The following is a 25,115-nucleotide window of genomic DNA, read 5'->3' as shown; positions in this document are numbered from 1 at the left end:
CACCCAGTGATGGATTTAAAGCCTGATTGTTTTGGTTAGGGCTGTCAAAGTTAATGCGGTAAAGCAAATTCGTTTTAACGCCACAAGATTCCTTAACACATTAACGCAATTTAATGTGAAGGGTCCTTTCCATAATGCTGTCAGACACTTAGGCTATAATAACATATATAACATGTGACATATGTAAATTGATTGTAATGTGACGATGTTGTAACATGCGATTTTATGTATGATGTTGTATTTTTTATTTTTTATTAAAAGCCTAACCAGAGACAAGGTCTGCAAACTAGCTACGGCTAGAAGTCCTATATACATTGCATCGGTAGCACTTTAATGAAGTGTAACAATGCCTACATGTATTGTCTCTGTCAAATAAATTAATAAATAAATATATAACAATCTGAGCCTGTCAGCGGCAAAAGTAGGGGGTTAGGTGGGAAAATTCCTACTCTTCTAAATTCACATACATGGACGTATTTTAAGAGTATGCACAAACAACCAATTGTGGCGAATCCTAAAAACATCTGTATTTAACCCTAAATGAAATCCTGTCTTATTGTGTGGAGATCACCTGAAACAAATGATGATGTCATATTTTAGTCAATATAAGATTGAAAATAACATGCTGCATGTCAGACAACTATTTATTTTTTTGTGAAAATTCCATATTCATCAAAAAACTGGTCACGAACAAACTTTCCTGCACTTTATTAATTAATTCAAACAGCATAGCACCATCTAACCTAATGTTAAAAACAAAAAAGCCAGTAAGACCTTTTAGTGATTAAATTAAATATGATGCATATAACTCTGGCATTATGAAATGAACACGTAATTATTATTTTTTTCTATCTTTTTTTTATTGTCTATGTATGTTAGTACTTCTGTATATGAACATGTGTATAATAAAGAAAGTTTATAAAATATATATTTATAATGACATCATCGAATGCTCCTAGTGATTTGATGACATCATCGAATGCTCCAAGTGATTTGATGACATCATTGAATGTTCCAAGTGCTTTGATGACATCATCTAATGCTCCAAGTGATTTGATGACATCATTGAATGTTCCAAGTGCTTTGATGACATCATCAAATGCTACAAATGCTACAAGTACAATGCTTCCCCAACTTGGCTTTATGACATCATCGAATGCTACAAGTGCTTTGTGATGTCGTAAAGCCAAGTTGGGGAAGTTTACATGTGTCTCTCAAGACAGAACAAACCATTGAACTCAGACTCGAACTCAAGATCACACCTTTGTGATAGAGTGAGAGAATTTTCAATTGAATATGTGGTATATTTTCAGGTCTTGCACCGGACAAGAGAGGCCCCTAGTTGTAAACATATGTGCAGGAAGCGGACGGGGAGACCTGGGGTCATGCGGTGGATCCAGGGGCTGAAAGATAAACATGTAGGTCAAAGGTCACATACCTAAGCATACGCTTAGCTCAGCAAGTTGCCTGAATTGAACCCAATATAAGGAGGTACGAGAGCCCCAAAGGGCAGGACTTTCATATTCGACTTGAAGCCTCCGGACTGCTCGAGACGTCCGTCATGACACGTGTGGCTTGTTTGTAATAAACTCTATTTTACCAGCAAGAACAGTGTCCTCGGAGCATTCTTCATCATCACTTCAACAGCACTGTCGCAGAAAAGATACGACAAAATTGGCGTCACGAACAGGATCGGAAGTGACCATCAGCACAACTTCACAGACGGTGAGCTCACTCATTGAATGCTGGTCATTAATTGGGGCTGTTATGTGGAGTTGTTTGGACACACCGTAAATTAAGAACCTTCTTGTTATGGACATGTACTGTTGATTTGATGTTTAAAGTGAGGCTCCGTGCTAAATTTAATGAAAAAAGGGGGAATGAATAGAGAAAAGATATAAAGTGAAGAAAAGAAGTATGAGAAATACAAGGAATAGTTTAGAATAGCTTTATGGTAACGATAAGGTGAGTTAAAAAGTATCGTGCAAGATTAATGAAGAGGGGCCCTCAACTTCTTAACGGTAAGACGCATGCATATTAGCCACTGCGTAACGATGGCTCTGACATAGTCCGGAATTAAGTTAGAAAGACAAAATTGGGAAACCTGGATCCAGGTAATTTGAATAAATAAAGGTAAAGAGTGTTAAGAGATAAAGGAAATAAAGGAAATAAAGGAAATGATCATAGGACAGCCGCAAATCGGATAGAATAGAGCCCTCAGGTGTAGGAGCATACTAGTATGGGCCATTAAAACCTGAAACAACATCTGATGGTCAGTTAATAACTGGAGAGTGTAGAATCACAATTCGATTGACAGTTACCACTCTGACGCTGTTGACGAACGGTGTTCAAGAAGCAGCCTCTCGTCGAAGATTTTACACCTCAACGGTAGCAGAAATTTTACGAGAAAAAGTAAGGAAATAGCGGCAGAAAGCATGCATAGGAATATATCTAAAAGTTCAAGTGAAGAAAATGTGGGTGCGTGTTTACTTTGGGATGAGAGGCAGCTGGGAAAAATGTGTGTGCGTAAAAGGGAAGAATGTGTGTGCGTTGGAGTTTGGAGTGAAGAAAATGTGGGTGTGTGTTTACTTTGGGAGGAGCAGAAGAGGGGGAGAATGTGTGTGACATTTGGCTGCTGATGGGGTCCAGATGTGGGCCATAAAATGGTTAGGAAGAGAATAAGTGTGTGTGTAAAGTTAAAAGTAAGAAAGAAGACTAAATGAATTGAATGATATATTGTATAAAACAATGAGCTTCTTGCCTTTTTCTAAGAAGACTGATGAATTGAATAATGTAGTGTATAAAACCATGAGCTTCTTATAAAAGACTAAAACATGAGCTCTTCTTAAAAGGGACGTTATATAATAATTAAAGCTGTTAAAGCACAAAATGAACTTCTCTAAGAAGGGTAGTGATTGAAACCCCCCCCCTCCCTCACTCTCTCTCTCTCTCTCTCTCTTCCCAAAATTCCTTTCGATGACCCTTTCTTGGGAGTTACAGAAAATTCCTTTGCCATTTGAACTGTTTGGTCCAGTGGGGTTTACTAAGTGCTTTAATGTTTAGATAAGGGGTTTAAGTTAGGAATATAATGTATGATGCTGTTAAAGGGACCTATGGGTTCACAAGAGACTAAATCATTGCCTGTTCCTTGTCTGTTATGTCATTTATGGTGAGTGAGAATTGAGACGGGAGGCAAGGCAGCGGGCCGGCACATCACGGAGGGTGGATTGCTGACGTCAACTTGGAAGGCTTTCCAGGTCAATCTACTAAAAAGGCCGGTACAACTTATACACAAACTCTTTAACAAAAACAAAACCTGCATTTCCATATTTGTATGTGTTCTCAGTCATAAGCAATATTGATGGTACACATATAGACCTGCTTTCATTTATTAAGCCTAAGAGGAAACTGACCTGCTCAGTTAGGAGAAATAAATAAATGAATTAATAGAAAACTTGGCAACGGATTGATCAGTTAATGCATTTGATTAATTAATGGCATATGATTGTTTAGTCTAACCTCTGCTGACAATTACAGATGTTCATGTATGTTATGGTGCGTAGTTTGTCTGATCTGTGATGTGGTGGACATTCAAGGTGGTGACTGTTTGAAGATTTGAGCTGAATATTGATTGATTAGATGACTGGTTGTTTATTGATTGATTGATTAGATGACTGGTTGTTTATTGATTGATTGATTAGATGACTGGTTAATTTGTTGATTAATTGAGTAGTTGGATAATTGGATAAATTGTTGATTGACTGATTGGCTAGTTGATTAATTGGTTAATTGGTTAATTGGTTAACTGATTAGTTGGATAATTGGATAAATTGTTGATTGACTGATTGGTTAGTTGATTAATTGGTTAATTGGTTGATTTGATAATTGGTTGATTGGTTGAATTGGTTAATTGGTTAATTGGTTAATTGGATAATTGGTTAATTGATTAATTGGGTAATTGGATTTAAAAAAAAAAAAAAAAAAGGGGGGAAGTAATCTAAATAAGCCTTGAGTAGTTTTAATTTCAGCAATTACTTCTTAAAGTACAATAACGGAACATAAGGAAGCCGTTATAATGGGGAAGAAGAACACTAAAAATCCGAAAGTAATCACTCCTGTTGAGATAGTACAGAAGAATAATCCTTTAATTAGGGGCATCGCAAACATTGCAAAAAATATCGGAAAAATGGCACAAACGCTGGCCTGAAATTGACCAACCATGGCCAATGGAGGGGACGCTTAACCCAGATGTAATTAAAATAATGCTGGTACTTGTATCCACATACCAGGCTGAGCAAAAGAAGGGAAAAAAGGGGATAAAACGCAAAGAGAAGAGGCAAGTGGAGCTTGGCATTCTCCAGTTATTTGAAGATGAGGGACAGAAACTGATCAAAGCTGCAAACGATAAGAGGGATAAAGTTGCAGAAGAAATAAAACAAAATACAGAACAAACAGAAAAACTAAGGAAAGACACCAATTCATCGTTCATCATTTGTTCACCAGATGAGGAGACATGTCATAAGGACTCAATTAAATTGCTACAAATACTGGCAGAGAAGGGCCACAAGGCCTCTCTGAAGAAACTGCAGTATTGTCAGGAGAAGGTAATCTATTTGGGTCAAACAATAACGCAGGGACGCAGAAGCATCTCTGATATTCACGTGGAGGCTATTCGTAAGGCTCCAAAACCCAGAACAGTCCGAGAGATGATGACATTCCTTGGTATTGCAGGATATTCCTCAGCATGGGTTGAGGATTATGCTAGCTTGACGGGGCCTTTAAGAGCTATGATCAAAGATACTGGGAATGCTAAGCTACACTGTAATCTGTCCTGGACACATGATGGCCTTTTGGCATTTGATACGACAAAAAAGAAGTTGCAAGAGGCTCCGGCGCTAGCAATTCCAGACTACTCTAAGAATTTTGTGTTATATGTATCTACTTCCATTGGGGGTAAATATGCATGTGCAGTTCTTTGTCAACCAACGGGTACGGGTACGAGTCCTCAACCTATTTCGTATTACTCCACGGCTTATTCAGAAGTAGAGCTAGGGTTACCACTGTGTTACAGAGCTATGGTGGGAGTTTCTCTAATGTACAATAAAGCATCATCTGTAACAATGGGTTATCCAGTGACAATTCTTACACATCATAGTCTAAGGAATCTTTTGAACTATGGTAAAAACAACTTGACCATGTCTAGGCTCAGAGACTATCATAGGCTCTTAGAGCAGGAAGATGTTACCCTAGCAAGGTGTGTTACGGTAAATCCAGCGGAGAATTTGCCAACTTCAGAAGACGGTGAGCCACACGATTGTGTTCAAGAAGCAGAGAAATACTCTAGGCTTAGATCAGATTTACAAGCTCTCCCATTGCATGTGGTAGACCTGGAGTATTGGACTGATGGGTCTTGCTATCGTGTGGGCGATAAATTAAGGGCCGGCTATGCGATAGTAAAAGCCCAAGGAACTGGATTTACAGTTGAGAAGGCTGAAGAGATACCACAGCCTGCATCTGCACAACTTGCTGAGCTGGTGGGGCTAACTGAAGCGTGTTTGTTGGCAGAAGGGAAGCGAGTGACGATATATACTGACTCTGCATATGCACATAATGTGTGCCACTTGTTTGGAGCAGTGTGGAAGAACCGAGGGTTTAAGAAAACGGATGGTTCGCCGATACAGCATCACGCCCAGATCATGAAATTGTTGCATGCTATGATGAAGCCTAAAGAAATAGCAATAGCTAAATGTGCGGCACATAAGAAGGATGCGTCAAGGGTTTCACAAGGGAACAGAGCGGCTGATGAAGCTGCAAAAGCAGTCACTGGAGCAGATAAATTGGGCAAAGTTCTCCTCGTCACGCATGAAGTGAACTTGGAAGACAAAATTACACTCAAAGATGTGATTTTAATGCAGGAAGCTGCTCCTGAAATGGACAAACAGTTGTGGCTAGACCGAGGTGCCACCCGAGATTCTACTGGACTTTGGAGAAATCATGAGGGGCTGATACTATCACCTCCAGACCTGTTGGGTCTGATGATTCAGGAGGCGCATGGCTTAGCTCACGTTGCAAGGGGGGAAGTTAAGAGAAAGATTACCAAAGAGTATGGTTTTTGGGCACCATGTTGCTTGAACAGATTGATTATGTCATAGGCAGGTGTAACTAGTTGTGGACTATGTTGACATGATAAAACCGATTGAAGGGAAAAGGTATATGCTAGTCGTAGTAGACAGATTTTCACGATGGCCTGAGGCTTGTCCAACGAAACGAAAGGATGCTCAATCGGTTGCCAAGTTCTTATGCAGAGAGGTCATAAGCAGGTGGGGACTTCCAGATCGAATATCCTCAGACAATGGGAAAGAGTTTGTGGATAAGACGGTGAAATTGATTTTGCAAAAATTAGGAATTAAACAGCGTCTTGGGGCAATTTACCACCCACAAAGCCAAGGAATCGTTGAGAGAATTAATGGGGTTCTGAAGAATCGTATTGTCAAAATATGCCAGCACACGGGGTTAAACTGGATAGCAGCACTTCCATTGGCGTTAATGGTATGTCGCTCTAGTGAGCTCCGCGATTTACATATGACACCTCATGAGTTGGTTACAGGAAGACTGATGCCAACACCTTGTCTGCGGACAAGTGGGAAGGGTCCAAGTTTGGCCCTTTTGGAAGATGAAATGCAAACGTATGTCACATACATGGTTAATCTACATAAAAGAATATCCACATATGTGTCTGACAGGCAAGCTAAGGAGGAGGTGCAGGAGGAGCTCGTTGAGCAAAAAAGGATCACAGTGCTACCTGGAGACCAGGTTTTCGTGAAGGTGTTTAGACGAAAGTGGTATAACGAACGCCGTGGGGGACCGTTTGAAGTGGTTCGCAGTACCGGAACCGCGGTCCAGGTCAAGGGGTTTCCCACATGGTATTATTTATCACATTGTGTCAAAGCACCAAGTGAAGGGGCGCCACATTCACTGATCCAAAATGTTGAAGGCTCAAGAGAGCCCGAAGACAATGTGGAAGAATACACATCAGAGAGGGAGATGCATGAAAATCCCCAGAGTCAGAATTCAGAAGGAGAGATCACCCAGGGTGGGGACAATGTTGATGTTTCTGTACACATTCCTGATGATGCCAGAAATGACTCGGCAGTTGATGGACAGGAAAGCAGATTTAGAGACATTGTCTTTCAACATGTCCCAGACCCAGCAGGACCTATTTCAGTTGCCTGCAAAGCGCCAGAGATATCAAAGGGCGGTGACTCCGCTGCAGGACAACCCAGGGATCCAGTCAGACCAAGGAGCCCGAGACCAGTTAGGAGAAGAGTCAAACCAGACCGTTATTAGAACCAGGGTTGAAGTAACCTTGGGAGAGTCAGTTAGGCTTCCATGTCAGTGTACAGGGGAAAATAGTGGTAAAGGGAAACTTAGAGTTCAGTGGGAAGATAGCCATGGTAAGATCCTAGATCTGTCAGAGACAGTACCATTAGGGAAATATACATTAGTTAATGACAAAAGGAGAGTGAAGGTTGAGGGAGACTGTAGTCTCTATGTATATAAGCCTCAACAGGAAGATCAAGGTGATTACAGGTGTTCTTTTTACGATCGACATATTGGAAGTGAGCGGTCCGAGTTAGGATTTGGAGTTCGCGTGGTGTCTCTAGTGATACTAGGGGGGAATAAGAGTATAGATTCACAAGAGGTTGGGGAAACAAGAGAATTGACAACGATGACATCAACTCTCCAGACGAAAGCTGGACAGATGGAAGAGAAATCTACTCCTTCAATGGCAAAAGCTATTGAAAGTATAAATGCATCACATGTAACTACGAAGGCGCCTCAGGTGATATCTATAACGTCACCTCCTTGGAGTACTGTGATTAGAGCTAAGTTAGGAGGAACAGTTTACCTTCCTTGTCAATGTGGAAGAGGGAATAATGGAGGTAACTTGTTTACCAAATGGGAAAATAGTCGTGGTGAAGATTTGTTGTTGACAAGACCTGACGATGACGTTGTGCCTTATAATCAAAGGAAGTACTTATTGTACAATGATATGAGGTATACGAAAATTGTAGATGATTGTTCACTTGCAGTGCGCAACGTTACTCGGGAAGATGAAGGGGAATATATGTGTACATATCGGGAGCCAGAGTTTAAATTTGTTCCATCTAGCCACTCTTGGATTGGAAGTTACATAAGTCGTAAGGTGAGACTTATGATAACAAACCTAAGACCTGTTGAAGTAACCACTGCAAAGGTAAATAACACACGTATAGAGGCTGCTACTTTAAATTTGAAATCAATAAATAATGATAATGCTTTCGATCAGAGTACTACCTTGGCGACAACATTGACGCCTAAGAAATTGGAGAATGTGACACAGACACTTGACAAAGTATCCTTGAAAGTGAAAGAGATGGTAAATGAGAGCCGGAAGTCTATGTTAGAGATGGGGATTAGTGTGAGTAGTAGGAAGGAGATTGAGGAAGTGAAGGTTGGAAATTCATTTGAGACTGTTCAGAGGAATATTGTAGATGAGGGAAAGGAGTTTGTTGACTCGGATCGGATATCACAGGAGATGTTTGAACAGAACCATGTAATGCAGAAGAGAGAAGCTAAGTGGAAAGCGTATGGATTTGATGCTTTAGCGTTGGGAATTGTAGACCCATGGGCAGGTAGAAATTTATGGTTTCAGCAGTTAACACACTCAGTGAGATCAATCAAGAAATTGAAGGGTCCATGTGTGTTGAAAGTACCAACACCAGGTACATGGCCTTCAATTTTGGAGGCGGTACCGGAACCATTAACTATGGCATGTCAATCTTCTGTACTGTCATGGCTCTTGTATCAACAGCAATCATCAGTGGATAAAGTGATGGCTTTATCAGTGAACCTTTTTAAACCTAGAATGAATTGTTCTTGGTTGGCAGGATTACAATATGAGAATTTACTTGAAAAACATGAAAATGTGATGACAGCGGTACCTGATCCGATGGAAGTGACACCTGTGAGGGCAAAGTACTGTTTTTGCTCAAATGAAACTAATAAGGGGTCTGGAATGTTTATGGGAATATCAGAGTGTGATGGCTATATGATGGATTTAGGAAAGCGTGAGGATGAGGATGTGAATAAGTTGTATGAAGTGATTTTTCAAGTGTCAAAGCGTAAGCCGAGTAGAACTTTGATGGTAGAACATCAAGTGTTGCCTGGTAATGTGACTATAGGCAATTTCAGGGATATTTGGTGGATTTGTGGTGAAAATGCTTATCTATTTCTACCATACGGGTGGACAGGATGTTGCTATATGGCAACACTGAAACTCCCATATGAAGTTTTTTCTGTCCAGAAGGGAGAAGCATCTGATGAGGCTCAATCTAATGTTGCTTCTGGAAGTAGGAATAAAAGAGAATTAGCGCAATTTCATAATCTGGAGTCTTACCATTGGAGAATAAGTATAGGAGAAAAGTGGGGAATAGGTTTGTTTCCATGGTATGGAGTGGCATTTTTGGCAGATCATATTGATAACATTACATACACCTTACAGGGCTTTGCAAACGAAACTATAAGAGGTTTCGAAATGTTGTCAAACACCCAAAGGAGCCATAGATTGACATTGTTAAAACACGACATGGCTCTTGATTATATTTTGGCCAAACAGGGGGGCCTTTGTATGACTTTGAACTTAACAGGGGATGCTTGCTATACGTTGATTCCTGATAGTTCTGACAATATGACTAGTGTCGTAGAGGCATTGAAGCACATAAGAGATGCGTTTGGCCCATCAGAAGACGCGGGATGGTCTGCAAACGCTTGGTTGCAGGATAAATTGGGGCCACTAGGAGCAGTGTTAGTTCAGGTTTTGGTAGCGCTCGTTATGTCGTTGTGCGTGATGTTTTGTTTTTGCACGCTGTTGTTGACCTTTGCAAAGGCCATGATAATTAAATGGGTTGGAGTTGTGCTGCCCGGCGATCAAACGCTGATGCCATTATTACACGAAGCTGACTCGGACGTAGATGAGGATGACGCAATAAAGATCGAATTGGTGGAGGAATATCCATTTTAAAATATAATCATATTATTTACCTCTGTTTTTGCTTTTGTAGTTTGTAGTGTTGATGTTGTTTTGCTCTTTCGAGACTTTGTTTAGTCTCGAAGGGGGGATATGGCAACAAATGAACAATATGATTAATGGACAATATTTACATTTTTACTTATCTTATTCTGTGTTTGATGTTTTAATTTGTATCTGTTCTGTATGCAAAAGATACTGGTTTTCTTTTCTTTCATTCTAGAACATATTGGGGAAGAACACTGTGAGGGTGGTGGATTGTCAGGGACTCCGATGGGCTGAATGGATTCAGACACTTCAAACATGAAAATACGAATGGCCGGAAGAACTCTGAACGTGGACTGTCGATACAACATCCAGAGTCAAGACGTCATCGATACTACACCAGCGTCAAGGCTGCTGAGATACTACAGCGTTATACAGTCTTATGTCTTCTCTGAGATGTTACCTTAGTGTTATTGAAAAGGAATTTTCTTTTTTGTGTATTACATGCTTGAGAAATGATGGTTTCTAAATATAATGGGACCTCAGATGTTTTCTTTTTCTCGATGTTTAGGGACAGTGGGGTAGGCAGGAAAAGGTCCATAGAAAGGTGCGATGGGTCGACCAGCCTGACTTTGGACATTGTTTTGTTTTAATTTGCTGAGAGTTCCATATGTATTCGCTTAAAGTCATTTCCATACACAAATTGCTAAAATTCTGTATTTCAGTGTTATGGAGTATTACGTATGGTCGCCTTGGCAGAGGGACCGTGAGAGAATTTTCCTGTATACATTGTTTAATACATTGTTCAAGAAAGATTAGCTGCCTGACAGGTTTTTCACTCTCACTTTTATACTCCATACAGTTGTTTCAATGGTAATAAGGACAAGTTGTTAAATTTGTCATGTTTATACACCTGTCTGTTTCTTCTTTTATGTTTTCGAGACTTTGTTTAAGTCTCGAAGGGGGGAATATGTGGTATATTTTCAGGTCTTGCACCGGACAAGAGAGGCCCCTAGTTGTAAACATATGTGCAGGAAGCGGACGGGGAGACCTGGGGTCATGCGGTGGATCCAGGGGCTGAAAGATAAACATGTAGGTCAAAGGTCACATACCTAAGCATACGCTTAGCTCAGCAAGTTGCCTGAATTGAACCCAATATAAGGAGGTACGAGAGCCCCAAAGGGCAGGACTTTCATATTCGACTTGAAGCCTCCGGACTGCTCGAGACGTCCGTCATGACACGTGTGGCTTGTTTGTAATAAACTCTATTTTACCAGCAAGAACAGTGTCCTCGGAGCATTCTTCATCATCACTTCAACAGCACTGTCGCAGAAAAGATACGACAAGGCAAACCACAGATAGAGACGGAACTGTTCATCAGTGACAGACTGCATCTACACAAGAACAATGTCCCAGCAACAAATCTACAAGGACCTCACAGTGATCAGCTGTCAACAGCTCTCTGCAGAGCTCCAGGCTGAAAAAGATAAAAATGATTCTCTTCAGCTGCAACTAGAGAAGCTGAAAGGTTCACATGAGATTGACCTGAGCTGTCAGGAGGAGAAGGTGAAGCACCTTATCAATGAAGTGGTCAGCAAGATCTTCCAAAACGGGTCCCTCCAGAATCAAATGGACCACTTGAATAAGCTCCTGGACGAGAAAGACAGCACCCCGCAGGAGAAAAAACGCGCCCTGCAGGATGAGGTGACGGCTCTCAAAGTGGCTCACAAAACCAGCCAAGAAAAGCTCCAAGCTGAGCAGGAGGTCAATCCGGGCCTCCTCGAGGACCTCAGCGACTTTCAGGATGTAAAGCGGAAGATGCTTACCACCGAGCTGGAGAAAGGCAAGTCTCTCCAGAAACAAGTGGACCACTTGAATAAGCTCCTGGAGGAGAAAAACCGCACCCTGCAGGATGAACTGCTCATCCAAACGGGGTCCCTCCAGAGACAAGTGGAGAAAACTACGCTGCTTCAGGAGAAAAATAGCACCCTGCAGGGGGAAAACCTCTTCTTTGCGGACAAATACTGCATCCTTCAGAAGAAAGACAGCGACCTGCAAGAGGAAATGAGGGATCTCAAAGTGGCTCACAAAAACAACCTAAAAAACCTCCAAGCTGAGCAGGCGGTCAATCAGGGTCTCCGAACTGAACTCGAGGTCAGCCGCGACTTTCACGCTGTGGAGCTGAAGAAGCTTACCACCGAGCTTGAGGAAAGTAAGATCCAAGCCGAGCCGCTCCAGAAACAAGTGGACAACTTGAATAAACTCCTGGAGGAGAAAGACAGCACCCTACAGGAGAAAAATAGCACTCTACAGGAGGAAAATAGCACCCTACAGGAGGAAAATGGCACCCTGGAGGATGATGTGCTCGTTAAAACGGGGTTCATCAAGAAACAAATCAAGAAAACTGCACTTGTTCAGGAGGAAATGAAAAGCACCCTGCAGGAGGCAGTCCGCACCTTGCAGGAGAAAAACCGCACCCTGCAGGATGAGGTGCTCGTCCAAACGGGGTCCCTCCAAAAAGAAGTGGAGAAAACTACGCTGCTTCAGGATGAAAATAAGACCCTGCAGGACGAAAACCGCACCCTGAAGGATGATTCAAGATTCAAGATTCAAGATGTTTATTGTCACGCCGGTTGTACAGGTACAAACGTGTGAAATACTTTTCGCTAGGAAGCTCCATTAAATAATAAATTATATTACATTTACATTACAATTATAAAAGGAAATACTTTATACAAGGGCATATTAAGAACATATGTATTAACAATATATACAGTATATACAGTATAAGAAATATTTTTGTGTAAGAATGTGTCAAATTAATTATAGATTTAAAAGTCTGATGGCCTGGGGGAAAAAACTGTTCCTCAGTCTGCTGGTGAGAGTCCTGGGGGTCCTGTATCTTCTACCAGAGGGCAGGAGGGAGAACAGGCTGTTGTGGGGGTGTGTCGTGTCCTTAATGACCCTCAGGGACTTCCTGAGGCACCGCTGGGTGTAAAGCTCCTGCAGGCTGGGCAGCTCGCACCCGGTGATGTGTTGGGCCGAGCGCACCACCCTTTCCAGCGCCTTACGGTCCACGTTGGTGCAGCTGCCGAACCAGGTGGTGAAGCAGCCTGTCAGGAGGCTCTCTATGGTGCCCCGGTAGAAGTCCCTGAGGATTTGCGGTTTCAGTCTGAAAGTCTTGAGTCGCCTCAGAGCGTACAGTCTCTGCTGGGTCTTCCTGACTACAGCGGTGGTGTGGGTGGCCCATGTCAAGTCCTTATGGATGTTGACACCCAGGTATTTAAAGGTATCCACCCTCTCCACCGCTGTGCCGTTGATGGTGACTGGGGGGTGAGTGCAACCCCCCCTCCTGTAATCCACGATGACCTCCTTGGTCTTTGAGATGTTCAGGGAGAGGTGGTTGTTCTGACACCACTGTTCCAGGGTGGTCACCTCCTCCCTGTAAGCCATCTCGTCGCCATGGGAGATCAACCCCACAACTGCTGTGTCGTCCGCAAACTTCACGATGGTGTTTGAAGCTCTTGTTGCCACACAGTCGTGGGTGTAGAGGGAGTACAGGAGGGGGCTGAGAACACAGCCCTGAGGCGCTCCTGTGCTTAGAGTCAGTGAAGTCGAGGTGAGGTTGTTGATTCTCACCACCTGGGGGCGTCCCGTCAGAAAGTCCAGGATCCAGTCACACAGTGGTGTGTTCAGGCCCAGATCCTTGAGCTTACTGACGAGCCTGGAGGGCACTATGGTGTTGAACGCTGAGCTGTAATCCACGAACAGCATCCTCACATAGGTGTCCCTTCCTTCCAGGTGGGAGAGGGCGGTGTGTAGGACGTGGGCGATGGCGTCCTCTGTGCCTCTGTTTGGGCGGTATGCAAATTGTAGGGGGTCGAGTGTGGGGGGAAGCATGGGGCAGATTAGGGATTTAACCAGTTTCTCAAAACACTTGCTGATTATGGGGGTGAGGGCTATGGGGCGCCAGTCGTTTAAGCTGGTTACTTTTTGTTGTTTGGGGATGGGGATGATGGTGGTGGATTTGAAGCAGGTGGGGACAGTCCGGAGAGATAGTGACAGGTTGAAAATTGTTGTTGATTGATGTGCTCGTTAAAACGGGGTTCATCCAGAAACAAGTGGACAACTTTAATAAACTCCTGGAGGAGAAAGACAGCACCCTACAGGAGGAAAATAGCACCCTGCAGGAGAAAAATAGCACCCTACAGGAGGAAAATAGCACCCTGCAGGAGGAAAATAGCACCCTACAGGAGGAAAATAGCACCTTGCAGGAGGAAAATAGCACCCTGCAGGAGAAAAATAGCACCCTGCAGGAGGAAAATAGCACCCTGCAGGAGGAAAATAGCACCCTACAGGAGGAAAATAGCACCTTGCAGGAGAAAAACCGCACCTTGAAGGATGATGTGCTCGTTAAAACGGGGTTCATCCAGAAACAAATGAAGAAAACTGCACTTGTTCAAGAGGAAATGAAAAGCACCATGCAGGAGGCAATCCGCACCTTGCAGGAGAAAAACCGCACCCTGCAGGATGATGTGCTCGTCCAATCGGGGACCCTCCAGAAACAAGTGGAGAAAACTGCGCTGCTTCAGGAGCAAAATAACACCCTGCAGGAGAAAAACCTCTTCTTTGCGGACAAATACCGCAGCCTTCAGAAGAAAGACAGCGACCTGCAAGAGGAAGTGAGGGATCTCAAAGTGGCTCACAAAAACAGCCTAAAAAAGCTCCAAGCTGAGCAGGCGGTCAATCAGGGCCTCCGAACTGTACTCAAGGTCGTCCGCGACTTTCACGCTGTGGAGCTGAAGATCCTTACCACCGAGCTTGAGGAAAGTAAGATCCAAGCCGAGCCGCTCCAGAAACAAGTGGACAACTTGAATAAACTCCTGGAGGAGAAAGACAGCACCCTGCAGGAGGAAAATAGCACCCTACAGGAGGAAAATAGCACCCTACAGGAGGAAAATAGAACGGGGTTCATCCAGAAACAAATGAAGAAAACTGCACTTGTTCAGGAGGAAATGAAAAGCACCCTGCAGGAGGCAATCCGCACCTTGCAGGAGAAAAACCGCACCCTGCAGGATGAAGTGCTCGTCCAATCGGGGACCCTCCAGAAACAAAAAGTGGCTCACAAAACCAGCCTAAAAAAGGTCCAATTTGAGGAAGAGGTCAATCAGGGCCTCCAAACTGAACTGGAGGACCTCAGCGAGTTTCACGACGTGAACGTGAAGATGCTTACGGCCGAGCAGCAGAAAAGCAAGACCCAACAGAGTCTCCCCAGAACAAATTGGAAAACTTGGATGAAGTCCTTCAGAAAAAAAAAAAAACAGCAACCGGCCAAATAAGAGAAGAAAGCAGAAGGGAACAGGACGCCGTCCCTAAATGAAACCACATTTTGACTAATGCTATATATATTTAAAATATATATATATATAGCATTAGTCAAAATGTGGTTTCATCTGCATATATATATGTATATAGTGTAATATGCATATATATATGTATATAGTGTAATATGCATATATATATGTATAGGGTAATGTGTATATATGTATATAGTGTAATATGCATATATATATGTATAGTGTAATGTGTATATATGTATATAGTGTAATATACATATATATATGTATAGTGTAATGTGTATATATGTATATAGTGTAATATGTATATATATGAATGGAGTGCAATGTGTGTGTATATATATGTATATAGTGTAATATGCATATATATGAATGGAGTGCAATGTGTGTATATATATGTATATAGTGTAATATGCATATATATATATATATATATATATACAAACAATTATTAATTAATTAATTAAATAAAAAAATAAAAAAATAAATACTAATGATCATCATCGTCATTTGAAGTTCAATAAGTCCTCGGACCTAAATACATCGACACAAGACATATGAAATAGGGTTGTCAAAGGTAACATGATAATTAACGCGTTAGCGCGAATTCGTTAATTTCTTTTACGCATTAACGCAAGTTTTGATTTTTAGGTTGTAGTAGGCTCAGTTTTAAAGCCAGAATGAAGATACAAATACTACTAAGAGGTTAAATAACGCTCCAAACTTGCGCTAAATTTTGATGAAAAAAAACTGGCATGTCCATTTCCAAAGGGGTCCCTTGACCTCTGACCTCCAGATATGTGAATGTAAATGGGTTCTATGGGTACCCACGAGTCTCTCCTTTACAGACATGCCCACTTCATGATAATCACATGCAGTTTGGGGCAAGTCATCGTCAAGTCAGCACACTGACACACTGACAGCTGTTGTTGCCTGTTGGGCTGCAGTTTGCCATGTTATGATTTGAGCATATTTTTTATGGTAAATGCAGTACCTGTGAGGGTTTCTGGACAATATTTGTCATTGTTTTGTGTGTTAATTGATTTACAATAATAAATATATACATGCATTTACATAAAGCAGCATATTTGTTCACTATCCATGTTGATAAGAGTATTAAATACTTAACAAATCTCCCTTTAAGGTACATTTTGAACTGATAAAAATATGTGAATAATTTGAGATTAATCACGATTAAATATTTTAATCGATTGACAGCCCTAGATTTTTATGGAAATGCGTTTTATGTGTCCAGTCTGGATGTGATATGTTGTTTTTTAATGGGCTATTTTTTATAACAGATTTTGCACATGCAAATCAAAGACAAATTTCTGCATTTTGCATGCAAAAAACAAGAAAGTATTTTTTATCTTATTCTATCTTATCTTATCTTAACTTATCTTAACTTAAACCTACCCATGGTGTAGCAGCAAGCAGCACGATGCTCTTCCTCTTCCTCCTCCTCCTCCTCCTCCTCTTCCTCTCGGTGGCTCCCTGGATGTTGAGGCAGAAGACCCAGAGGAGGTCTGGTTGGCCAAACCCAGCAGTCAGGATACGGTCTGGACATCTCAGCAGCCCAGTGTTTGTGGTTGTCTTCCTCCCGTCCTCTTCCTCTTCCTCTCAGCTTTGCCTCTGAAACCAAACACAGAGACACAGATGGTTTTCCCTGGACCGGAGTCGGACACAACAGGAGGGACTGTTTGTCTCAGCTAATGATGTAATGCCTTCCATTAAAGGACCATGCCTGTGTTTAGCATGCATTAAAACGTTTAGTACATATATTTTACTACTTTATTATTATTTCAGAACAAGCTGGAGTGTTTTAGATGTATGAATGTGGCATACTCACCTCTAAGACTAACATTGACTTCCATTGATTGAAATCAACTTTAAGATAATCCATCCCAGTGAACAACATGTTTGCTTTTATTTTTGTCAAACTTATCGTTATCTTAATTTAAGTGAAGGATGTGTGTGTTTGTATATTATAATTTAAAGCTTGCAACCTGAAATATAATAATCTGTAATATTTGGAGAATCCTGATGATTCAAGAGAGCTCCAGTTCTTTATGATCACACTGAAAGGGAAGTTTTTACACTGGTTTTATACTAGTACTGCAGTTATAAGGCTATGGTGCAATTGTGGAATGTAACTTAGTGCATTTATTCAGGTACTGTATTGTAACAGAGTATTTTTACAGTGTGGTGTTAGTATTTTTACTGTAACAGAGTATTTTTTATAGTCTGATATTAGTACTTTTACTGTAACAGTATTTTTACAGTCTGGTATTAGTACTTTTGCAGTGGGATATTAGTACTTTTACTGTAACAGAGTATTCTTACAGTGTGTTATTAGTACTTTTACTGTAGTAGAGTATTCTTATTGTGTGGTATTAGTACTTTTACTTTAACAGTTTTTACATTCTAGTATTAGTGCTGTAACAGAGTTGTTTTTTTTATAGGGTGGTATTAGTACTTTAACTGTAACAGTCTAATTTTACAGTCTGTTATTAGTACTTTTGCAGTGTGATATTAGTACTTTAACTGTAACAGTCTAATTTTACAGTCTGGTATTAGTACTTTTGCAATGTGATATTAGTACTTTTAATGTAACAGAGTATTCTTATTGTGTGGAATTAGTACATTTACTCTAACAGTTTTTACATTCTAGTATTAGTACTGTAACTTTTTTTTTACAGGGTGGTATTAGTACTTTAACTGTAACAGACTATTTTTACAGTCTGTTATTAGTGCTTTTACTGAAGTAACACTTTAAATACTTCTAACAGAGTATCTTTACAGTACGGTATTAGTATTTGTACTTGAGTAAGGGATCTGAATACTTCCTCCACTAGTGCAGCTGAGAGTATTTTGTGTGTACATGTCTGCTCAGTGTTTATTACATTGTTTTCATTGTTGTAAAAAGCTCTAAAGGTCAGCTCTAATCCTATTGGTCAATCTGAGGTCATGTGGTCGCTCACTGCCAATCAGAGAGCAGCGGTGAGGAAACCGGATCTACAACAGTCACCCCGACGGTTTCACATTTTGTTGTGGTTGTTTTGTGGCTGTCGCTTTTCTCCGGGATATATCTACACCTAGACCCGCCTCGGTGCTCCAGGCTAATTTACAACACTTCATAATAATAATATAGTATATTATAATCTCAGTTTTCGGCGTGTTTTTGAATCGTTAGTGTAGTTTGTGCAGACACACCCTCTGGAGTTGAGGAGGCGTCACCGCGGCAGCTCTACACTCACACTCCTCACTGCTTTATTGTTGTTTTATAGCATATTTAGTAATGGCATATCCAGGATACGGTGCTGGACACGGTGGAGTCCCGGTAAGAAAGCGTTACAATGTGATGAACTATCGGTTTAAAGCTGAAAAGGTCCCGGGACAGACATCAGACATCTGGTCCGAACAGGCCGGAAGTTGGTCCACTTTACTGACATGATGTGTTTAGTTTATAACAATACACAGAACAGCTGTATTATCTGTTTAAAGCTTCCTACTTCATATGCATCAGCTACATGTGTGATGATAACTGAAGTTATTATATTATTATAGAACAATAATATAATATCTTAAGTTATTATATTATTATAGAACAATAATATAATATCTTAAGTTATTATATTATTATAGAACAATAATATAATATCTTAAGTTATTATATTATTATAGAACAATAATATAATATCTTAAGTTATTATATTATTATAGAACAATGATATAATATCTTAAGTTATTATATTATTATAGAACAATAATATAATATGTTAAGTTATTATATTATTATAGAACAATAATATAATATCTTAAGTTATTATATTATTATAGAACAATGATATAATATCTTAAGTTATTATATTATTATAGAACAATATGCTATCAGCTGACCAATGTTCTTTAACAGCTTCCACATTTTATTGATGTTCCCCAGCAGTGGAGGAAGTATTCAGATACTCTACTCTAGTAAAAGTAACATTACTACAGTGTACAAATTCTCTGTTACATGTTACAAAAGTAGCATCAAAATATAAAGTACCAAGAGTAGGCTACTCATTATGCAGAATAATATATATTATATTATTGTATTCTAATTATTGATGCATTAATGTGTTCGTCAGTATAATGTTGCAGCTGGTAAAGGTGGAGCTCATTTTAATTTATATATTTTATATACTGCTGGGTTGCTTGTGAATTTACCACTGGGGATCAATAAAGAATTAACCTACAATAATATAATAATACCTATAATATAATAATACATTATAATGTATTGGTTGATTACATTTTATATCATTAATCTGAATCTGGAAAGTATCTTAAAGATATTAAATAAATGTAGTGCAGTAAAAAGTACAATATTTCCCTCTGAGATGTAGTGGAGTATAAAGTAGTAGAAAATGGAAATACTCAAGTAAAGTACAAGTACAGTACAGTAGTAAATGGTTACTTCCCACCGCTGGCAAGATGTTACCCTGAAAACAGTCCGTGGAAGAAGTATTCTAATATTTTACAACAAAAATATAAAAATAATCCATTGCAAGTAAAAGTCCTGCATTAGTAATTGTACTTAATGCAAATGATCAACATTTAAAACTTAACTTTTCCCTTCTGTATTGTTGTTGTTTGTTTTCATCTGCTGTTTTTTTTCTTTCTTTTTAACCTCATTAAGAAAAGTACTATATAAATAAAGTTTATTTATATTATTATTATCATCTAAATTAACTTAAAATACAAAAATGAATAGTATGTATTGTATCATTGAACTATAATTACTGATGCAAGTAGTACTTGTAGTAGTTGGTGGATCTGGAGGTAATTTAAACTAAATTATATACTGTACTATAATGTGTCATCTTTATAAGTTGATCATAAGTTTAATTTGTAAGTCGTCAGGTAAATGTAGTGGAGTAAAAAGTACAATATTTCCCCCTGAATTGTGAAGTATAAAGTAGCAAAAAATAGAAGTACTCATAAGTACCTCAGACTCGTCGTTCTTTTGGGTTGTACAGTAGAATATATTTAGTTTTCTAGGAAACTTTCTAGAGAATGTATTATTACATTTATTTGTTTTGTTGGTTGACTTTACAGGATCCTGTGTGAACTCTTGTGATGAGACTCTTTAGTAATAAGGCAATCTATACGTTTACACTGTGTGTGTGTGTGTGTGTGTGTGTGTGTGTGTGTGTGTGTGTGTGTGTGTGTGTGTGTGTGTGTGTGTGTGTGTGTGTGTGTGTGTGTGTGTGTGTGTGTGTGTGTGTGAGGAAGGGTAAGGTTTCTTCTATACATCCTCTGAGGGAGAAACTAGATAATCAGATGATTTCAGGCCCGTTCAGTGGTCAACATGAGCTGACTGAGTCAGCGTTGGTGAACAATGTGAAGCATGCAGGCAGCTGGTATTGTTTCTGTGTGAGTGAAGAGGAGTTTTGTGCTGCTAATTCATGAGGTTTATCGACTCAAATGGTGCAGACAGCAGACATGTTTTCCTTTCTGCATCGGCTCCCAGTTGGTTAACAGGAAAGCTTTTAAAACGATGGTTACACAGCTTCCTGTTTCATCATGTAAACTCACTTTATTTAACTTTTTCTGCCACATGCATAGCTGGTTAAGGTTAGGCAAGATTTGATGATGTTTGTAATCCTTATTCATGTGTGTCACCTTTAGAGCTGAAGCGATTGAATGATCCACTACTAACTAACTACTAACACTCTACCTAACTATCTTGCAGACTTTCTTGTGTCTCTGTCTCTCTCTCTGCAGATGCAGCAGCAGGATCCTCTCTACGGATACTTTTCATCTGTAGCTGGACAGGTAACACCAACCCCACAATACCAGACAATATTCTGGTACTGATGTTTCTCTGATCTCTGTGCAGTTTGCTGGTTGTTATCTAACTCTTCCCTTCCTTCTGTTGTCTTAAACTCTAACAGGATCAGCAGATCTCAGCGGACGAGCTGCAGCAATGCCTCACACAATCCGGCATCTCTGGCACATACAAACGTAAGAACTGAGACACATTTGTCAAGTATTTAATACTCTTATCAACATGGGAGTGGACAAATATGCTGCTATATGCAAATGTGTGTATATGTTTATTATTGGAAATCAATTAATAACACAAAACAATAACAAATAATGTCCAGAAACCCTCACAGGTACTGCATTTAGCATAACAAATATGCTCAAATCATAACATGGCAAACTGCAGCCCAACAGGCAACAACAGCTGTCAGTGTGCTGACTTGACTATGACTTGCCCCAACTGCATGTGATTATCATAAAGTGGGCATGTCTGTAAAGGGGAGACTCGTGGGTACCCATAGAACCCATTTTCATTCACATATCTGGAGGTCAGAGGTCAAGGGACCCCTTTGAAAATGGCCAAGACAGTTTTTCCGCGCCAAACTTTAGCACAGGTTTGGAACGTTATTTAGCCTCCTTCATGACAAGTTAGTATGACATGGTTGGTACCAATGCATTCATTAGGTTTACTATTTTCATATGATATCAGTATCTTCAATCTAGCTTTAAAACTGAGCCCGCTACAACCTAAACATTACAAGTTGTGTTAATGGTGCCTTTTTGACGACACAACTGATGTTTAGAGACCAGGAGAGGGAGTCTGAGATCTGAATGTTATTCACAATTTCATTATTTTAGCAATAATGCAGCATTTTCCCACTAAATGTTTGACACGTAAATAGTGTTTTTAGATTAGTGTGGACCTGTTGGTAGGCTGCGTGCTCACCGTCTGTGTTTTCCTTTTCCAGCCTTCAGCCTGGAGACGTGCAAACTGATGATCAACATGCTGGATGTATCCTTCACCATCAACTAACAGGCCTGTTTCACACAACACATGTTGACTTGTCTCAGTAGGAAAAACACAGGTTAAATAGTTACTGTCACTGGAACACTTAAGGTACGTTCACACCAAGCGCGAAGCAAACTTTTTGCACGATTACAGACAAAGACAATGCAAAGAGGCAAATGGATGTGAATTTGCGCTGGGCGACCCAAAATATTGCAACTCGAGCGAGAAATTGGTGTGACACTGTGTGGTGAAAGCCTCTCAGCGTTGAGATTGTCCTCCTGTCGTCACTGACGTCCTGATGTTGTTGAATCTGAAATGGAGGAAATAAATCTTGTATGTGTCTGTGGTCACCCAGAGCTACGATAGTACATCCTATCTGTACAGAGACCGGACCAAACTCTGTGTAGAAACCACAGACTGTCTATGGTAGAAACAACAACAACGTCGCTGCCGTATTTATGCCTAGATGACTTTATGTTGAGTGTTGATGGAGCAGCTGCATGGCCTGGCACTGATCCATCCAAACTCCATTCAGAAAACAAGCATTTTAAAAGTTGTTTGCTTGTCGTCTTGCAGACAGACCTGACAAAGCATGAATTCAGACTTTTTACTAATCAGCATCATTATGTAATTATTTCAGCACCATTTGTATCTGTTTATTGATATTAAATCGCAGCACAATCTGTTTATTTTGGGTTCATACCGCAGTAGCGATGTGTGTCTTGCTAGATACAGTCAGTGCAATGGCCCTGTATGTGAATAGAGCTCGCCGCCGGGTAATGTTATGAACCCAGACACGACATACCTGGTACCAATGGATTCCTCAGGTTTTCTAGTTTCATATGATACCAGTATCTTCACTCTCACTTTAAAACTGAGCCGCTACAACCTAAAAATCACAAGTTGTGTTAATGTGTTAAAGAAATGACAAGAAACAAATTTGCGTTATTATCGCGTTAACTTTGACGGCCTTAAGTGACATACATTTATTTCTTTAATACTCCCTGTAACAGTACTATCAAGTTTAGTGTCTAGTAAACACTATTATATTAGTATGTAATCTGAAATAAACTCTAGCTCCGGAGCGTCTTATCACATAGTTACAGAGGATTTTCAGTGAGTTTAGAGACATTTGTCCGGGTGATGATGAGATCACGTTCGCGTGGTAAAAATACAACTAGTGATGGGTCCTTGACTGACTGTGGTGTCTCAGAGGGACTACTCCGGCACTATGGGTTTTGATGAGTTCAAGCAGCTGAGTCAGGTTCTGAACGGCTGGAAGACGACCTTCATGTCCTACGACCGAGACCGCAGCGGGACGGTGGAGGGCCACGAGCTGCAGCAGGCCCTCACCACTATGGGTACGAGCAATCCTAACCCTCTCAAACCTAACGATGAAACAGATATTTATACATGTACTGTATAACTGCCAATGTCTGCAGAATAAAATCAAATATTAGGTAATTGCTCTCAATGTTAATGTCATTTATTTGATTATGTTCCTCTGCAGGTTTTAATCTGAGTCCTCAGGCCCTGAACATCATCATGAGGCGCTACAGCTTTGGCGGCAAAATCGCGTTCGATGACTTCGTGAGCAGTTGCGTAAAACTCCGCGCCCTGACTGGTGAGTGGGCGCATGAAAACTGAGACCGCTAGCATTTAAAGGGATAGTCCAGGTGTTTCTCAGGGAGGTACTTCTCCACAGTCAGTGTATTACCCACAAACTAACCGATAGATGCAGCGGTACACCAGCAACTCCTGTGTTCTGAGAGGTAAAATTACTGTTTTTGTCAATGGAGTCTGGTGGCTTTGAAGAGAGCATAGATAACAGCTTCGGTTCCCCGTCAGAAAGGGCTGTCTGATGGCGAGGTAAAGCGGTGAAAATGTTCTAAATATAGCGTACACTTAAACTGATAAAGATTATTTTAGGTGTCTAAAATCTGTTTTGCTGCTGCTTGTTTTTGCTTCGCTGTTGGTGTGAATGGGACATTAGTGTTCAAGATGGAGACGAAGACGTGGATATGTTGTGTTAATGAACAAATGCTCAGAATCAACGATGAAAGTGTTTAAAAAGTTGATAAAGTCGTCTGTTTTTAATGTGTTTTTCAGATCAGTTCCAAAGGAGAGACACAACCCGAACTGGCAAGGCCACATTTATGTATGATGACGTAAGTTCACAACAACTTCTCATTTCTAAAGCTGTGATGTCTCTTCTCCTATCAAGCACACCTGAGTCCTTCATAACTGCACAGGAGAACTGGCTGTTTGAATTCAGTAGCTAAATATATCACATGGATATAAAAGCTTTCTTAAACTCGACTCTCAACCTCAAACCACTCGTGCTAGCGCTAATCTGCTACCAGGTGTATGATGGTGATAGATTAGCTAGCTAACAAACCGACATTATCCAGAATCCGTCTGATGGATCAGTGAGGAATTTATCGCTTCACAGGCTGAAATCAACTATAACTGTTGATTTTGTAAATAAAATCCATGCTGATAATCTGTCTGCTGCCAAGACAAGACTGCTAGTTGGCTGATGGTCGTACAGTAACACTGGATATATTTCTCTCTGTCTCTAGTTTATCCAGGTCTCCATGAGCGTATGAAGAGGAAGAGACTAAACAGAGGGGACACACCAGCCTTTTAACATCTACTCCCATTAACAGCATTAACTTTCACTGTGTATTTTGTATTCTTTGTTGTCCAAAAAGGGTTAAAATGCCACTTTCACATTCCATGTTATTGTTTAAACAAAATAATGTGTATTGTAATAAACTGATAACAATATAGTAATCCGTGTTAGCCCAATGCTAAAGCTCTGTGTTAGCCCATAGTGCTGGCCGTGTGTGAACATGTATGAAATAAACATGTCCACCACAAA

The 25,115-nt window shown here is 40.4% G+C and overlaps 2 protein-coding genes across 2 annotated transcripts; both read left to right on the top strand.

The window, feature by feature from the left end:
- Window positions 1–11,407: 11,407 nt before the first annotated feature.
- On the top strand, window positions 11,408–15,547 carry LOC141779548 (uncharacterized). The gene is made up of 2 exons (XM_074654433.1): window positions 11,408–12,498; window positions 14,586–15,547. Exons 1-2 carry the CDS (start codon window positions 11,462–11,464, stop codon window positions 15,391–15,393), a joined length of 1,845 nt encoding a protein of 614 aa, XP_074510534.1. The 5' UTR covers window positions 11,408–11,461; the 3' UTR covers window positions 15,394–15,547.
- A 2,858-nt stretch (window positions 15,548–18,405) lies between these two features.
- Window positions 18,406–25,115, top strand: sri (sorcin). Its single transcript, XM_074654434.1, has 8 exons — window positions 18,406–18,751; window positions 21,181–21,231; window positions 21,351–21,420; window positions 22,191–22,234; window positions 23,445–23,592; window positions 23,742–23,855; window positions 24,341–24,399; window positions 24,814–25,115. The coding sequence occupies exons 1-8, from the start codon at window positions 18,710–18,712 to the stop codon at window positions 24,838–24,840; spliced, it is 555 nt and encodes a 184-aa protein (XP_074510535.1). The 5' UTR covers window positions 18,406–18,709; the 3' UTR covers window positions 24,841–25,115.

Source organism: Sebastes fasciatus, chromosome 12 (assembly GCF_043250625.1).
Source record: "Sebastes fasciatus isolate fSebFas1 chromosome 12, fSebFas1.pri, whole genome shotgun sequence".
Taxonomy (NCBI): Eukaryota; Metazoa; Chordata; class Actinopteri; order Perciformes; family Sebastidae; genus Sebastes; species Sebastes fasciatus.
The sequence above is the reverse complement of the archived record's forward strand: the minus strand, read 5'-3'. Positions and strand labels throughout refer to the sequence as shown.

Excerpts from the sequence above, each read along its gene's own strand:
- LOC141779548 (XM_074654433.1), top strand. The coding sequence starts at position 11,462 with ATGTCCCAGCAACAAATCTACAAGGACCTCACAGTGATCAGCTGTCAA. Across the intron at positions 12,499-14,585 it reads ATGAAAAGCACCCTGCAGGA|TGATGTGCTCGTCCAATCGG; the intron begins GGCAGTCCGCAC and ends CACCCTGCAGGA.
- sri (XM_074654434.1), top strand. The coding sequence starts at position 18,710 with ATGGCATATCCAGGATACGGTGCTGGACACGGTGGAGTCCCG. Across the intron at positions 18,752-21,180 it reads CTGGACACGGTGGAGTCCCG|ATGCAGCAGCAGGATCCTCT; the intron begins GTAAGAAAGCGT and ends CTCTCTCTGCAG. Across the intron at positions 21,421-22,190 it reads CATCTCTGGCACATACAAAC|CCTTCAGCCTGGAGACGTGC; the intron begins GTAAGAACTGAG and ends TTCCTTTTCCAG.